The sequence below is a fragment of the Macaca nemestrina genome, chromosome 14 (genome assembly GCF_043159975.1).
Source record: "Macaca nemestrina isolate mMacNem1 chromosome 14, mMacNem.hap1, whole genome shotgun sequence".
NCBI classification, from domain to species: domain Eukaryota; kingdom Metazoa; phylum Chordata; class Mammalia; order Primates; family Cercopithecidae; genus Macaca; species Macaca nemestrina.
The window spans coordinates 48375597-48393355 of NC_092138.1; the positions used below are offsets into that span (position 1 = coordinate 48375597).

Here is a 17759-nt window from a genome sequence, read left to right on the forward strand (position 1 = left end):
TGGCGAAACCCTGTCTCTACTAAAAATACAGAAAATTAGCCAGGTATAGTGGCACACACCTATAATCCCAGTTATTTAGGAGCCTGAGGCAGGAGAATCACTTGAACCCAGGCGGTAGAAGTTGCAGTGAGCCGAGATCATGCCACTGCACTCCAGTCTGGGTAACAGAGGCAGACAAAAGAAAAAAAAAGTTTTTGGCCTGAAAAGTATAGAGTTGACATTGACTGGGATGGGGAATGCCACAGGGAGAGCAGATTTCATGAGAGTAGGAGGAGGATCAGGGAGATTCAGGTTTGGACATGATGAGTTTCCAGTGTCTTAGATGTCCAGATGGCAAGTGAGCACTTGTACACTGTAGTCCCCCCTTAACCTCAGGGAATATGCTTCAAGATCCGCAGTGGATGTCTAAAACTGCGGGTAGTACCTAACCCTATAGATACTAACACAGATATTTTCTTATACATACATACAATGAATGTATGTGTGTACTTATGTAAGAAAATATAGATATTTTCTCATACATATGATAAAGTTTAATTTATAAATCACATTTATAAATTAGCAAAAATAATAATAAAAGAGAATTTTAACATTTAATGTTGATAGAATTTTTATAACAATACACTATAATAAACTCTATTGTATTGTTACAACTCTATTATAACTACACTGTTATAACTCTATGCTATTATAACTCTACTATAACAACATGCTGTAATAAAACTTCAGTGAATGTGATCTCTCTTTCGTTCTCTCAAAATATCTTATTGTACTGTGCTCACCTGTTTTCAAACTGTGGTTGACTGTGGGTAACTAAAACCCCAGAAAGCAAAACCACGGATAAGGGGGACTACTGTATATAAGTCTGAGTTTCAAGTGAGGAGGTCTGAGTTGCAAATAGAAATTGAAACATTGATTTTTTTTTTCCGAGAACAAAATATAGTACGTTGGATTTTATCAGTGGATATTTGCTATTCAGTGGTTTCATTTTAACTTTGAATAAAAGATACAGAAAGCCAAGTAATAAAGACCAAAATATCTAAAAGAGGCAGCCCACCATCTACTTAGGTGTGCTAAAAAATTCGAAAGCTTTAGAGGATATATTTTCCAGAGCATTTATCCATTTATTATAGAGCAGCCTTTTATGGTAATCTTTTCTTGTTTTACTGTCAGTAAACTGAGGATTCCTAATATTTTGAGGGTAAAACAACTGGTAAGATTTTCTAACATCATCCAGTAGCTGGTAAATTTCTATATATGTTTTTATCATAAAGTGGTTATCCACAGTTGTTGGAGGATAGAGTATATGCCTTGTTAGACAATTCTAACTGTATTTCTTGTATAGTAACTGTTGTGGAGAGTGAGTGATTAGGACAGTGTGGAGAGGCAGTATGGGGTTTAAAAGTACATTTTTTTTTAAATTTATTTTTTATTATTATACTTTAAGTTGTAGGGTACATGTGCATAACGTGCAGGTTTGTTACATATGTATACTTGTGCCATGCTGGTGTGCTGCACCCATTAACTCGTCATTTACATCAGGTATAACTCCCAATGCAATCCCTCCCCCCTCCCCCCTCCCCCCTCCCCATGATAGGCCCCTGTGTGTGATATTCCCCTTCCTGAGTCCAAGTGATCTCATTGTTCAGTTCCCACCTATGAGTGAGAACATGCGGTGTTTGGTTTTCTGTTCTTGTGATAGTTTGCTAAGAATGATGGTTTCCAGCTGCATCCATGTCCCTACAAAGGACACAAACTCATCCTTTTTGATGGCTGCATAGTATTCCATGGTGTATATGTGCCACATTTTCTTAATCCAGTCTGTCACTGATGGACATTTGGGTTGATTCCAAGTCTTTGCTATTGTGAATAGTGCTGCAATAAACATACGTGTGCATGTGTCTTTATAGCAGCATAATTTATAATCCTTTGGGTATATACCCAGTAATGGGATGGCTGGGTCATATGGTACATCTAGTTCTAGATCCTTGAGGAATCGCCATACTGTTTTCCATAATGGTTGAACTAGTTTACAATCCCACCAACAGTGTAAAAGTGTTCCTATTTCTCCACATCCTCTCCAGCACTTAAACTAAAAGAAGAAGGAAGAATTTTATAGTGATGGAAGCAAAAATCAATGCATTAGAAGAATTGTTGAATTAACAAATTAGGATCTATTTCTCTTAAAAAATGAATAAAATAGATTGACAAGCAGTAGATTTAATCAAACAAAAGGGAGGAAGCACAAACAATAAGAAAAGACAAAAGAAAATAACCTTAACAACATAATAATTTTAAAAAATAAGGCTATTTGAAAGTACATTTTTAAGAGAGGAAAATTAAGTCAGAAGCATGGATTTTTTTTTTCCGGTTGCTACAGTACATGTAGTCATCTGAATATGATTTCCAAGGTTCTTGACACTATCAGATACAAATATTGATTCTACATATAAAAGCATCAATAGCATGGCACTCATATAATAGGTTAAATGAAACAACAAAATTAATAGAATAGGACAACCACTGAATATTTAAGGGCAGAGGAAAAGCAGAAGTATGTCTCTCTGAAGGAAAATGCCTTCTTTAAAAAGAATGAAAATAAAGAAAAATTAATGCTTCTCCTGACCCTGAATCTACATTCTGTATATTTTTCAAAGTCACTTTAAAAACCTTTTATATGCTGCCACCTGAGCTGCTGCGATAGAATCTTTTACATTTCACCCGTTGAGTAAACTCTGGGAACGCTTACCCTCCTTTGTCCCACAGTGTAATCCGATCTACCGTCATCATCAGGGGACATCTGGGATCCATCTTATCTTTCCCACTGGATAGTTGATTAACCAGAAAATGTTTTGAATTGGATTCATATATGGCAGAACTCCATGGACTTTATGAATTATAATGGGAGCAAATAAAAGGTCAGATTTTATTTTTGTGCTTTTAAAGAAGAGAGCTCTGACACCATTAGAATTAAGTGCTTAACACTTGAGGAGAAAATGATTATATTAAATGGCTAAATACAGTAATTCGTGGGATCATGTGATTATTTCAAAGAAAATAGACTTTTATAGTGAGGAAGTCTTAGCCCAGTAACATGACACAGAGCTGTCAATCCACAGGTGTATTTAGAGTTTATTGGAAATAGGCAGGAAACTAAGAGAAAAAGTATTAGATTGCTTTCTCTTGCTCCATTTCTATTTGATGGCAATTCTGGAGATGTATGAGGGGCTAGAAGTGGTAGTCTTTAGTCCTGTGCATCCCTGCCACACTGTATTTTTTGCCGGGTTCTTGTTAGGGGATGGAATGCATTTGGTCCATATAACTACTAGAGTTTTTGACTATTTTAATTGTCTCCATCAGTCTTTCTATGAGCCAAGTTCAGTGCAAAAATCTATAAATACATGTAAGCATATTTAAGCCATAATTCATTTGTTTTATTCTTCATTTTAAATATGCCAATTTAAAGTTTATTATTCCTACCACTAGGGTTTTATGAGAGCAGAAATCCCACATTATATATATTTAGTACATTCTACATTCAGTTTTCCTTAAAGAAAACTACCCCTCATGGTTAAAACTGATTACTTGTAGTATCAAAAAGCATGTCTCCAAAAGCTGATATTTCAAAGATGATGCCCAGTAAAATATGTTAAGTATTTTTCCAAACAGTTAGGTTATCATTTTCTGAATCTGACTTTTAAAAGGGTCAAGCACAGTGGCTTACACCTGTAATCCTGGTACTTAGGGAGGCAGAGGTAGAAGGATAGCATGAGTCCAGGAGTTCCAGACCTGTCTGAGCAACTTCAAGACCTGCCTGGAGAATGAAGGGCGAGACCCCATTCGCCACAAAAAGAAAAAAAAAAATACCAAAAAAACCCACAAAAGGATCAGGAGGTATGGTGGTTTCATGGACCAATTTATAATTAAAAACCAAAAACTTTGTAGATGGTAAATCTCTATGCAAATCATTTGTATTAGCATACTTGTGGAACAAGAAGTTACAATGACTGCTTGAGTTTCCACTCTTGCAGCTGGATGATCCCAGATGCATTAGGGGTTCAATGGATGTCTTGAACTATGCTTGAAATGTTTTCGGTTCAAACAAAGAATGTTTTGCCAAATCCTTCTTCCCCTTAATTTTTAAACATGCGTATTTCAAGGGAAATTTGATTCATATGTTTCTGATTCATTTACACTTAAATCATCAAAATGTTATTTTGTAAAAGCTATTTGATGTCCAAGAAGCTTTCTGAACCTGTTTTATAAGTTTTCTTAAGTCCTTTTTCTTGAAACAGGAAGTTGCATTTTGCCAAGTACAAATAAACTCACACACTAAAAAGGTTCAAGTTCAGTGTCCAACTCTGAACTCCAGGTTTTAAGAGCATTCTCAATTTAGCAAAATATATTTTCCGACCCCTACAAAAATATAGGTGGAAGGAAAGACAGGAGTGATAAAACTGAGTAAAGATGTTCTTAAGCGTTATTCTTCTCAGAGCTATTTCTCTAGTTGTGAAACCATAAAACTTGTAACAGGTGTTCTTGAAGCCATTAGATACAGATGAATTGCAAATAAGAACATCTGTCTGCATGTTGATTCTCTATGATGTGTCTAAATATGTTTACTGTGTTTGTCACAGAAAACAGAACCTAAAGGTCTTAACATTTTAACTTCATTGTTTTACCTTTGACTGCCTTTAGGTCTTATTTGTTTTAGGAAAGGTGGGAAGAACCAACACAATTTATTGAACAGAAGGGAATCACAGGAGACTCTGTAGAGGTTTTTTGTCTGTACTAAGATGATATTGCATTATCAATTGAAAAACGTAATTGACACTTTTCTCAGAATAGGAAAAGTGAGAAAATTTTTTCTGGTTCATATTAAGAGGTCTCTTAATTATATCTTCCGCTCATTAAGGCAGAGGTGATTCAGCCTGACCCTTCTAGCTGTTTCACTTGTATAGAAAAAAGAGGCGAAGGAAATTTTAAGAGAAGTTTGGAACCATTTCAAACAATTTCGTCAATGTTCTGCTTTATTGTATTTCAGTATAATAAAGTTCTGTACCTTCAGTACAATGTACTCTAATTCTTCTGTACTACTGAGGAATCAAGTGACTCCTGGGATGATATGTATTATCAAATGAAAATACTGTATTTAAACATTGCTAAACTGTCAGTTCAACTGTAGACACTCCCATGCAATGACCAGGAACTTGTGGATCATATAAAGGTAGGTTTATTAAACATGCTAAGCAGGGGAGAGCAGAACCTTGGCAGAGACTCTATCATATCTCAAGTGGGGAAATGTAAGGAAGGCTACGTGTAGAGTTTGGGGGCAGTTGTCAGTTACAGAGTTGTCTTAGGGCAGAAGTTAGTAAGTGAGGCCTAGGCAGATATTGGTAGAATTTGTACATTAGGCAAGTGGAAGTCTTGTCTTTGGAATGTGAGTTCATTAAGAGCTAATATTAAACCAGTTTCTCTGTGCTCTAGAACGTATGGTCTGAAAGGAGCTGGTGTTAAACATTTAAAGTTGTTTGTGGCCAGTTGTGGTGGCTTATGCCTGTAATCCCAGCGGTTTGGGAGGCCGAGGCAGGTGGGTCACCTGAAGTCAGGAGTTCGAGACCAGCCTGGCCAGCATGGCAAAATCCCGTCTCTACTAAAAATATTTAAAAAATGAGCTGGGTGTGGGGACATGCACCTATAATGCCAACTGCTCAGAAGGCTGAGGTAGGAGAACTGCTTGAACCCAGGAGGCGGAGGTTGCAGTGAGCCGAGATCATGCCACTGTACTCCACCCCAGGAGACAGAGTGAGACTCCATCTCAAAAATAAAATAAAATAAAATAAAGTTAATTTGTATTGTATGTCATGGTTTGACACAATTTACCTGTGTTGTAATTCATAATATAGTTTTGCTGGTTGTAGTTTTTGTTTTATTTTACAAAATAAACAAGTCAATAGCCTGCGCAGCACACATATTTATTTATTTATGGATCTTTAAAATTTTAAACTGCATCCTATTATCTAAAAAATTAATAAGTAGTAAATTTTAATCATACTCTTTTCAGACAATATTCCAAATGTTAAGCCTTGCTGGGTGCCTGTGTGTCTATACCTATGTTATATACATTATTCTTTTCCTTTACTACTATGTTTTATTCACTCTGAGAACACGTAATACTAACCCTAAAATGTCTTTTACATTCTTTATTGTATTTTGAACAATTTCATGTTCATCCTAAATGAATATTTGTTTCTACCCCACATTGCCTAGAAAGAATTTGTGCTCCCTCAATTACCAGAGCTTTATATGCTATTTAATAGTATCACTAATGTTTTGGAAAAGAGTCAAAATTTTCAATCCTGTTCTTAGAATGTTTATTTAAAGGTAAAGAGATTTTCAGAGAAAGAAACCTTATATAAGAGAACTCTCACTATGATAATGCAGTAACAGGGAACTGCTGAAGGCCACATGGAAATCCTTTATTTAAAACAAAAAATTAGAATAAAAGCCTTTCTACAGCTGGAGAGTCGACGACAGTCTTCCACAGTAAATTTTAATCTGAAGGCTTGTAGAATAAGATAAACCATCAAAAAGCCTTTCCAAGGGATAGGCGATATTTGGTATTTTAAAATTAAATCTTACTTGCTTTTGCTGAGATTTATTATTTGTTAGATAATGGCCATTGTTAGCCATAGTTTTACATTTTAAATTGCCCTTTATGAAACTTCATCAAAAAAATTCTTATTTTTCCATTGATCTGTAACAATATAATTTAAAACTCAAATTGAGAGAATCTGCTAATACTCCATCCCTTTGTCTTCTGTGGCCTCATTAAATAATCATAGTAATAGCTACCATCTACTCAGTATATTCCTTGTGCAGATATTTGGCCAGCATGAGCTCATGAACTTCTCACAACAACCTTGAGAGTTGTGCAGAGTTATTGTCTCTGTTCTAACACAAGACGAGGCTTCCCTGTGTTAGAATACGGCAATAACTCTGCACTGCATTGCAGCCAGCCGCTCGTCTAAGGAGGAAGTCCATGCTCTTTCCATTCTGCTATGCTGCCTTAAGCCAAAGAAATTCATATATAAATGGTTTCGTATTTTTTGTTCCCCATGTTTAATTCTAGATACTATGCAGCCTAAGTCCTAGACAAAAAGTTACAACTCCACAAAAACTTTTTGAATGAAATTATTGTAACTTTTTACTGCTAGTTATTCAAATAAAGAATTGTCATAGCTCTCAATATCAGAACGGAAAGAGACAAATAATTTCAACTAATCCTCCGACTTTACTAGATTCTACTTATGAGGAAGTCAAAATGATAGCACCATGTGGAAGAATTCATGAACCAATAAACAACTTTCAAAAAATGTATGTCCCAACTAATCAGAATATCTATTTCAAGCCAGTTACTTTTCCATTTAAACTCAATCAGAAAATGTATTTTGAGGTGATTACTTTCTCAGATTTCTACATTTTGAAAGCCAAATAATTATATAAGCTCTGAGATGATATTATAAGTTCCATCTGTCATGACCAGGACATTTGTTTTGCTTTCTAAGGTCTAAGCAGACCATATAGCTGCTCTGGTTTCGTATTGGGGGTATCCTCTTAACCTTTGTTTGTCCTTTCTCTCTTTTTTCTCCAGGACTGCCCACCAGAAGCAGGTGATTTCCGAGCTCAGCAATGCTCAGCTCATAATGATGTCAAGCACCATGGCCAGTTTTATGAATGGCTTCCTGTGTCTAATGACCCTGACAACCCATGTTCACTCAAGTGCCAAGCCAAAGGAACAGCCCTGGTTGTTGAACTAGCACCTAAGGTCTTAGATGGTACTCGTTGCTATACAGAATCTTTGGATATGTGCATCAGTGGTTTATGCCAAGTAAGTGCTGATTTGTTTTCATTCAACTTGTCCAGAGGGTTTGAGTGTCTTGTGTAAATAGTTTACATAGTCTCACTCTCTGAATCATTCATATTTATACTTTTTAGAGTTTATAAATGGTGAAAGATTTGAAAATTAAGGTGTGATTTCAGTGAAAAGTACAAGCGTTGTATTGCGTGAAGGAAAAGTATACTAGAGTTAATTTTCCTTCCTTGAGTGTCACTTGAATATAAAAGAATAAAAATTTTTGAATAGTGTTTATCAATTATGTACTAGACTTTGAAATTACCCCCATATTGGCTATTCCTAAAGTGTGTGTGTGTGTGTGTGTGTGTGTGTGTGTGTGTGTGTGTGTATTTAGAAGCCTTGATTTTCATTTACTCAGTTTCAGAATAAATCAGGTAAGATCAATTCGAAAACCCCCAAGTAAACTATAGGAAAACTCGCTACTTTACTATAATTTCCATTGTATTGAAAATTCAAACAAGAAAGTCATGAAAGAGCCAGCTAGGTTGGACTTAAGTCGGTTAAATCTTTAAAACAGGGTTACAAAAAGATTTGATTTCTGGTATCCATCCATTCATCAATGTCTACTTTAGGTAGGAAATTAGTAAGGTGAGTAAGAGTTTGTATGTTTGTCATGTCTTTGCCATCTTTATTTTCAGGTCCACTTTTTGGATTAGGATGACCAGTCTAGTTTTTGGAGCAAGCAGTTGCTATTAGTTTTCTGTGTGCTATATTTGACTATATACTTTTATATTTCATGAAGCAGACACAAAATTTTGAGAATATTTGCCTTTTGCAATATGATATCAGCTGAAATTTTCTCTCTTCAGAATCTGTAATATCATGGCTAGGAATATAAGAGAAATATAAAATATGTTTTAGTAATTTGTTTCAAATTCATTTTTTTTAAAACGTAACATCTATATTTGGATGTAAAGGCAAAAGCTACAGTGTACATGACTATAAGAGATCTGAGATGTCAGGCAAGGTTTTATGTATACAAGAGGGAAACAGACATAGTCAACCTTCATAAAGTTTAAAATCAGAGACAGAGAAACTGGTGTCATATAGGAGAATGCAGATGATGAAACATATCTGAAGGTTTCCTTATATACAAGAGATATATGAATTTCAGGTGTAAATTCAAATGTGAAATTTTACTATTTTAAAGCTAGGAAGGGCCTTAGAGTTATTCAGTCAACATTCTAAAAGCAATATATCTGAACAAATCATTTCTGATGTTTGCTATTTACTTTCTCCTCCAGGAACTCTTAGTGGTATTGAAATGGAATTATGGAATCTGAAAAAAACTTTAGGAATAGTAGAGAATTGTAAAGCAAATAGATTTAGTAAGGGGGCTGTGTTGTAGGGAATGGCAAACAAAATAATAATAACTCCCTATGTATGTATACTGTTTGAGTGAAAGCAAGGAAGATTTCCGTTTTAGAAGTGAAAAAACTGAGGAGCAGAAAATATGCATGATCTTCTGAAAGCTGTATGTTCGGTCATGCCAGAAATCGGACTAAATTCCACATCTCCTGAGATCCAGTTCAATGTTATTGCTACTCTATTACCCTGCTGAATGAACCAAAATAAACAAGACAGCTCAGCAAATTAGGTTTCATTTGTTTCTTTTGCATGGGAGTTCAATGTGGCATATTTTTTCCTAAACTAATCCTGCCAGCAGGCCTCATGTACCTTAGCAACTGAAAGATAATCCTATCTTAGTTGCTAAGGAATAAATTTCATATATAATAAATATGGAGTGATAGTACTGGACTTTGGGTTACAAGTGTAAACATGCTTTAACTTAGATTCTTATGAGTATGACAGATTTGGGAGCAAATGTAAATTATACTGTATTTGAAAAGCATTGTGACTTTTACATAGAAATAATGACTGGTTATTATTATTATGTTCTTCATTTATTTGTCTTGTTAGAGGCAATCATGTAGTAAAGGCGATGGAAAGACAAAGATTGCATTTAAGCACTAACAAGACATTTAGTTTGGCTGGAGAGCCAGATAAGACCTAGCTATGCAGTAAGAAGAGGGAGGTAGTTTGGGAGAGAATCATGGAGGCTTGAATGGCAGACAGGACTGTGGTAAACCATGGATGACCAAGAAAGAGTTAAATGGTGAAAAGACATAATCAGAGCTCTACTTTAGAAATATTATTATAGGCCAGGCACAGTGGCTCACACCTTTAATCCCAGCACTTTGGGAAGCCAAGGAGGGCGTATCACCTGAGGTCGGGAGTATGAGACCAGCCTGACTAACACAGAGAAACCCCATCTCTACTAAAATACAAAAATTAGCTGGGCATGGTGGCGCATTCCTGTAATCCCAGCTACTCGGGAGGCTGAGGCAGGAGAATCACTTGAATCTGGGAGGTGGAGGTTGCAGTGAGCTGGAGATCTGCATTCCAGCCTGGGCAATGGAACTCCGTCTCAAAAATAAAAGAAAGAAAGAGAGAAAGAGAGAGAGAGAGAGAGAGAGAGAGAGAGACAGAGAGAGAGAGAGAGGGAGGGAGGAAGGGAGGAAGGGAGGAAGGAAAGAAGGAAAGAAGGAAAGATTATTATAGCTACTGTTGCAAGAAGCTTGAAGTGGAAGGCTCTGGAGGGAGAGACCAGCTTCACTGGAGGCTTTTACAGTGGGAAGTGAGGCAAGGCATGAGCTTGGGCCAGGACAATGATAGCAGGAACAGAAAGAAAACTGAGTCTAAAACCAGGAAGGAGTTTTCATTTTGATTATAACAGAGGGTAGAAAGCAATAAATCAAACATGCTCAGAGGATCAAAAACTGCAACTTAATATGGATTTGTAAGGGATGTCATCTTGGATTCTGTTTTATCACTACCACCACAGCCTATGTCTTCATGATTAAAACCTATTTAAATTTTACAAAATGAGTAGAGAAACAGAGGATGACAAGATGATAGAGGAATAAAGATGAAATACTTACCTGCGGTATGTACTCTTTCAGAAGAACAAGGATGAAGATAGCAAAAGAAAAGCTGAAAGACACTGCTACCTCAAAAAAAAGAATTTAAATATATGAATTCCATTCTACTTAGACAATAATCCTTCATTTGAATTGCACCTGAATATTGATGATAATTATTTTCAGACTTTGGCAACAAACATTGAGAAAAAAACCTTATTTTTATTTTTTTTTAAAACATGGTCAGTAATCTTAAAGCTAACTTTTATTTTATTATTATTTTTTTTTTGAGATAGAGTCCCGTTCTGTTGCCTAGGCTAGAGTGCAGTGGCATGATCTCAGCTCGCTGAAACTTCCTCCTCCCGGGCTCAAGCAATTCTCCTGTCTCAGTCTCCTGAGTAGCTGGGATTACAGGCACATGCCACCATGCCCAGCTAATTTTTGTATTTTTAGTAGAGGCGGGGTTTCACCATGTTGGCCAGACTGGTCTCAAACTCCTGACTTCAGGTGATACACCCACAAATGTGCAGTTTTCATAAATGGCTTCTCCTAGTTTCCTGAAAAAAAGTCATTTCCCCTGCCCTATTTTTCCCTTTTCTTCCTTGTCTACCCTATTCATTAGGGATTCTTAGCTTTTTCTCTGGTTTTATTGTTGTCTTATTATAATTTTGGGGGGTAAACTGCTTCAAATACTTTTTAGCATAGGCAGATATAAATCACAAACTACAAGTAAATGAATATTTGGATTTGCACATAGTCTTACCTTGATAGAAAATGACAACATAGCTATAGAGATTTGTCATTCATATGCACTAATTTATTTCAAGTATAGCTGTTTAATACTCTTCAAAGAGCTACATTCTCAAGACTGGATCTTTAACTCTTAAAGAGAATCATAGAGTCCTGGACTTTTTAGAGCCAGAAGATAGCTTAGCAGTTCACAGATACTGCTTTTACATTGAGAAGGAAACCGAGACCTGGAGACTGTCCTGAGATCAAGAATAATTTGGGTGACATGTATTTATTGTAAATTTGCTTCAGGAAAATTCCAGAATCATCACTATTTATGATATATACCTAATTCTTACCTGGTAATAATAGAGCATCATACGAGGTAGTAGTAGTAATGATAATAACTTCCATTTTTGAGTGACTACCATATCTAGGTAGTTTTTTTTTTCCCAAATATTCACAGTTCTGCATGTTAGACATCGTTATCCTTATTTCACAGATGAAGAAACTGGAAGCTCAGGTCGATTTTATATGTTGCCCAGAGACTCCCAGTTCTGTCTGAGTTCAAAACTCCTATTCTTTCCAGTGAGACCAGGTATATAGAGGCTCAGACCATTTGGTACTGGTCCCCAGATTTGGCCACCTATCAGAAACACCTGGAGAGCTCTTAAAAGACACAAAAGTCCTGTCTTCCAGAAATTCAGATTTCTTAATTCTATGTATTGAAAACACCTTTCTTATGATTCTATCATGGCCAGATTCACTTAGACTGGAAAGCAGACAGAATTTAAAATCAAAAGACATGAGTTGGGGTCAGGCGCTGTGGCTCATGCCTGTAATCTGGGCATTTTGGTAGGCTGAGAAGGGTGGATCACCTGAGGTCCAGCGTTTGACACCTGCCTGGCCAACGTGACATAACCTTGTCTCTACTAAAAATACAAAAATTAGCCAGGCATGGTGGCAGGTGCCTGTATTCGCAGCTATTTGGGAGGCTGAGGCAGGTGAATGGCTTAAACCTGGGAGGCAGAGGTTGCAGTGAGCCGAGATTGTACCACTGTACTGCAGCCTGGGTGACAGAGCAAGACTCCATCTCTAAATAAATAAATAAATAAATAAATAAATAAAACATGAGTTTGAATCTAGCTCCTCTTTAATGAACTGTGCAGCCTCCCTAAGCTCTATTTTTCAATCTGTGGAAAATGGATTGTCTCCTAGACCATAGTGTTCCAAAGTGAGATAATATATGTGAAAATGTTTAATAAAGTGTAAAGTGCTGTAGAAATGTAGAAGACTCTGAAAATTTTGAGTTGGAAAATACATTACACTAGTGGTTCCCTATATAAGATTTTATAACTCTGTAACATTTCAAAAAATTTTCCAGGATGTGACAAAGTAACGAACTTCTTAATTGGTTAGGTAGTGACTTTAAAAAAACAAAACGAGAACTCCTACCGTGTACTATCCCCATCATCACTTCACAATTGAAACGTTCATCACAAGAAAGTAGTAAGAAGCTAATTTCAGAATAAAAGACAATTCTTTGAACTGGAGATAGTTTGCCTTATGAGAAAGTTACTACCCCTTACTTTACTCTTTTTTTTTTTTTTCCAGAGCACAGAAATTGTCACTAATAGCGCTTCACAGCCCAGCGTTTGAAAGCAGGGCCTTTGAGATCATCTAGTCCAGTCCCAGGAAATCATTGTATGATTTTCTCTGGAGCCTATGGCTAGTTAATGACAGACTAGAGGTCAGACAGTACTGGTGTTTATCAACGTTTTCTAACTATGCTCCCTACAATATTTCTTCAGTTTATCCCATGGGCTGAGATTTTGTCTAGCTGTAATTCTGTCGTTAATATTATGAAAACAATAGGTTTAATGAATATACCTTTTCAAACCACTTTCTCCTCCTTTCCTTTTCTCCCTCCTAGAATCTGATAATCATCCCCAGGGGGTCATTGTGTTATCCCTCTTCACCTTGCATCTCAGACTGAGAAACACTGGGATTCTTATTTGTTCATTATCATTCTAGACTAGATGAAGTTGGAGAGAGGGCTGAGCTAGGGAAGCAATTTATCATTGTATGAGTAGTTAAGGACAGAGGCTCTGGAATCATACCATCTAGGTTGGAATCTGAGCTCCACCACCCGTTGGCATGTGCCTTTGAGCAAGTTCCTAAGCCTCAGTTTTGCCATCTGCAAAATGAGGATAATAATTTTAAGAATAGGATTAGAATGAAGATTAAGTAATCAAATGCATTTAGAGTGCTTACTATGAGTTTGATAAATACTACTAGTATTAATTGTATCCAAGGTATTTCTTATCTTTTTCTTTTTCTTCCTTACAGCCTTTCTCAGTGCATGATTTAATATGGTTAGACATACGAAAGGGGTACTGACTTCCCAATGAATGAACAGACCTTCTGTTAATTTCTTATTGCAGTCATCTTTTGTAAATAGCTCCACATTGTCCAATTATCAACTCCTGATCCAGGGCAGTGAATTACATCCTGTACAGAGTTAATGAGCCATCACAAATAGGATCAGTTCTATTAGTACTGCTGTTATTCATTTATTTTCATTATCCAAATTACCCCTATTTATATTTGTTGTAAAGCACAAAGCTGGTTTCTGTTTTAAATATATTTTTTAAAAGAGTAGCATAAATTTACAGATAGAACATCTGCTGCTGTTAAAAATAATTTTGAGGTTATTTTGAAAGCAAATAGAGAAAACTATGTTTTATTTTCATAATTAATAGAATTCATCAGCTGATACCTAATATATATCAAAAGAAAAAGTATGATTATAAACAAGCCTTTTATCATGAATCTGCATATTTATAATATTGCTTATTGCTATTTCAAATAATTAAGCATTTCAAAAAGGAAAAGAATTCCTTTCAAGTAATGCCTTATTTAATATTATTTTAAAATGAATAATACAGTACAGCAATAAATTGAATCACAGAGTTTTGATGTCTATACTTTATTCTGGCAACATTAAAATGAACCATACTTCTAACAAAGAAATTCTTTTCATTTTTAATAATTCCTGTGGTGAGTAGTTTGAAATGAATTGAATGGAATGATTATTTCTCCATCTCTGTCTGTGACCTAAGTCACTAGTATCAAATGTCCTCCAGTTATTCCAAAGGTGATGATGTCAGAAATAAGGTGTTGGACATTTTTTTCTTCTATACTTTATAATCTAATTCCACATGGAAGCATGGTGTTGCTTAAAATATTTAATGCACAGTCTTTCTTATTCTCCTCTTTTCATAACATAGTAAAGATAAAACTAACTACTGCTAACTAGTTGAATTTCCTTAGTTTCAGAATCTTGTTTATGCATTCTTCCAACAATCTGCTCTATGTTGATTATTGAGGATATAAAATTGATTAAGATCTCTTTCCATAGGAATGATACATTTTTAGAGTTATTGTGAAAAACTTTAAAAAATTCATTTGTCTGACAAATTTTACTTAGGAATTAACAGTATGCTAAATACTGAAAATACATTAATGGATAAGAAGGACAATCCCTGTGCTTCCAGAATTTTCACTCTGAGGGGAGATAAATAAATAGGAAAGTGTACTGTAGTCACTATACTATATTCCCCTCACTGTAAATGGGAAGCTCTTTCTAAAATGCAGATTTGGTTGATTTCTCATCTGCTTGAATCATTTCAATTGCATGTTTTTTGCCTTCAGGTTAAAAAAATCCCAAATTCCTTTACATGGTGTCTTAAAACAACAGAAATTTATTCTCTCACAGTTCATGAGGCCAGAATGCAAAAATCGAAGTGTCATCAGAACCATGCTTTCTCTGAGGCTCTGGGTGGAATCCTTTGCCTCTTTTGCCTCTTCCTAACATCTAATAGTAGCCATCAATCCTTGCTGTTTCTGAACTTGCAGCTGCATCACTCTAATCTCTGCCTGTGTTATCAAATGGCATTCTCCCCTCTATGTCTGTGTCTTCACCTCTTCTTATAAGGACAGCAATCATATTAAATTGGAGCCCACCCTAATGGACTATGAATTCATCTTAATTTGGTTACATCTGCAAAGATTCTATTTCCTAAAAAGGTCACATTTATAGGCATCAGAGGTTTTGACTTTAGCAGACACAGTTCAACCCATGACAGCCAGCTGTGTGACTCCCAAATTTACGTCCTTCCCATGTGACAAATATTAACCTGATCCCAATATCCCAAAAGTTTTAACCCATTTCAGCATCAACTCTAACTCTAAAATATTATTAACTCAAAAACTCCAAATTCTATCAGCTGAATCAGCTATGGCTGAGACTTGGATGTGGTGCATCCTGGGACATCATTTGTCTCCATCTGCACACACTTGCAGCCAAAAATAAGTTATCTGCTTCCAAAATGCAACGGTGAGACAAGCAGAAGTAGATTCCCATTCCCACTCAAAAAGGGGAAAATACAAAAGAAAAAGGGATCATAGGTCCTAAGCATGTCTGATACCCAGCAGGAAAAAAGTCCACTAGTTTTCAAGGCCTGAGAGTAATCCTTGTGGCTCAATGCTTCATTCTATGTGCCTGCCAAGGAGGCAGTCCTGCCCTCTCACCTCAAGGAGGTAAAGTCAGCCCAAGCTTCTGCATCTGTGGCTCACACCTCAGAGTCATTCTTCTCTCACTTTGTCCCATCTCTGGGACATTTATTCTAGGTTGTCAGTATTTCTGCTGGTATGAAATTCTCAGAAACCACATCAATCTTTCTTGCAATTAACAGGCGTCCAAGCCATCAAACAAGGGGGTCCTCTACAGTTCTTTCCGGAATAACTGCATCTCTATTCCTGGCTTCTGCTAAGATGTTTGAGGGATTCATGAGTCACATGCCTAATTTCTTTAGCACATGGTTATCTAGCCATAACCTTGGCCCTGTTACCAAAGCACACTACCTGAACAAGCTGAAAATGTTTCAACTAATCAAGTGCTTAATAGTTCATCTCTCAGTTTATCTCTTTGCTCTCACATTTTACTATAAGTACCAAAGTGAAACCAGGCTGTAGTCATCCACACTGTGTTTGGAAATCTACTCAGCTAAGTACATAAGTTTATTGTTTGATATGGTTTGGCTGTGTTCTGACCCAAATCTCACCTCGAATTGGAACTACTACAATTCCCACATGTGGGAGGAACCCAGTGGGAGGTGATTGAATTATGAGGGCTGGTCTTTCCTGGGCTGTTCTCATGATAGTGAATGAGTCTCCTGAGATCTGATGATTTTTAAAAAGAGAAGTTTCAGGCTGGGCACGGTGGCTCACACCTGTAATCCCAGCACTTTGGGAGGCTGAGGCGGGTGGATCATGAAGTCAGGAGATTGAGACCATCCTGGCTAACATGGTGAAACCCCATCTCTACTAAAAATACAAAAAATTAGCCAGGTATGGTGTAGGGTGCCTGTAGTCCTAGCTTCTCTAGAGGCTGAGGCAGGAGAATTGCTTGAACTGGGGAGGGGGAGGTTGCAGTGAGTCAAGATCGCACCACTGCACTCCAGCCTGGGCGACACAGTGAGACTCCATCTCTAAATAAAATAAAGTAAAATAAAATAAAAATAAATAAAATAAAAAGAGGAGTTTCCCTGTACAAGGTCTCCTCTGTTGTCTGCTGCCATGTGAGACATGGCTTTCACCTTCTACAATGATTGTGAGGCCCCCCCACTCCAGCCACATGAAACTGTAAGTGTAATAAACCTCTTTGTTTTGTAAATTGCTGCGTCTTGGGTATGTTTATAAGCAGTGTGAAAATGGACTAATACAGTAAATTGGTATCAGTAGAGTAGGGTGCTGCTGAAAAGATACCCAAAAATGTGGAAGCAACTTTGGAACTGGGTAACAGGCAGGAGGAAAAAGTAGTTTTGTGACCTGGGCCCAGAGTCCCCATGCTGTGTGCACCCTAGGGACTTGGTGCCCTGCATCCCAGCTGTTCCAGTCATGGCTGAAAGGGGTCAATGTAGAGCTCGGGCCATAGCTTTAGAGGGTGCAAGCCCCAAGCCCTAGCAGCTTCCATGTGGTGTTGAGACTGTGAGTGCACAGAAGTCAAGAATTAAGGTTTGGGAACCTCCACCTATATTTCAGAAGATGTATGGAAACACCTGGATGCCTAGGCAGAAGTTTGCCACAGGGGCAGGGCTGTCATGGAGAACCTCTGCTAGGGCAGTGCA

At 36.8% G+C, this 17759-nt stretch overlaps 1 protein-coding gene across 4 annotated transcripts in view; it reads left to right on the top strand.

The window, feature by feature from the left end:
• The window catches only part of LOC105489066 (ADAMTS like 1), a 950014-nt gene that overhangs the window by 625652 nt on the left and 306603 nt on the right, over positions 1-17759 (top strand). For all 4 annotated transcript variants that reach the window (XM_011753701.3, XM_011753699.3, XM_011753700.3 and 1 more), the window contains one exon: positions 7655-7891. In XM_011753701.3, the coding sequence (XP_011752003.2) occupies positions 7655-7891 (237 nt within the window). The remainder of the gene's footprint in view (positions 1-7654; positions 7892-17759) is intronic.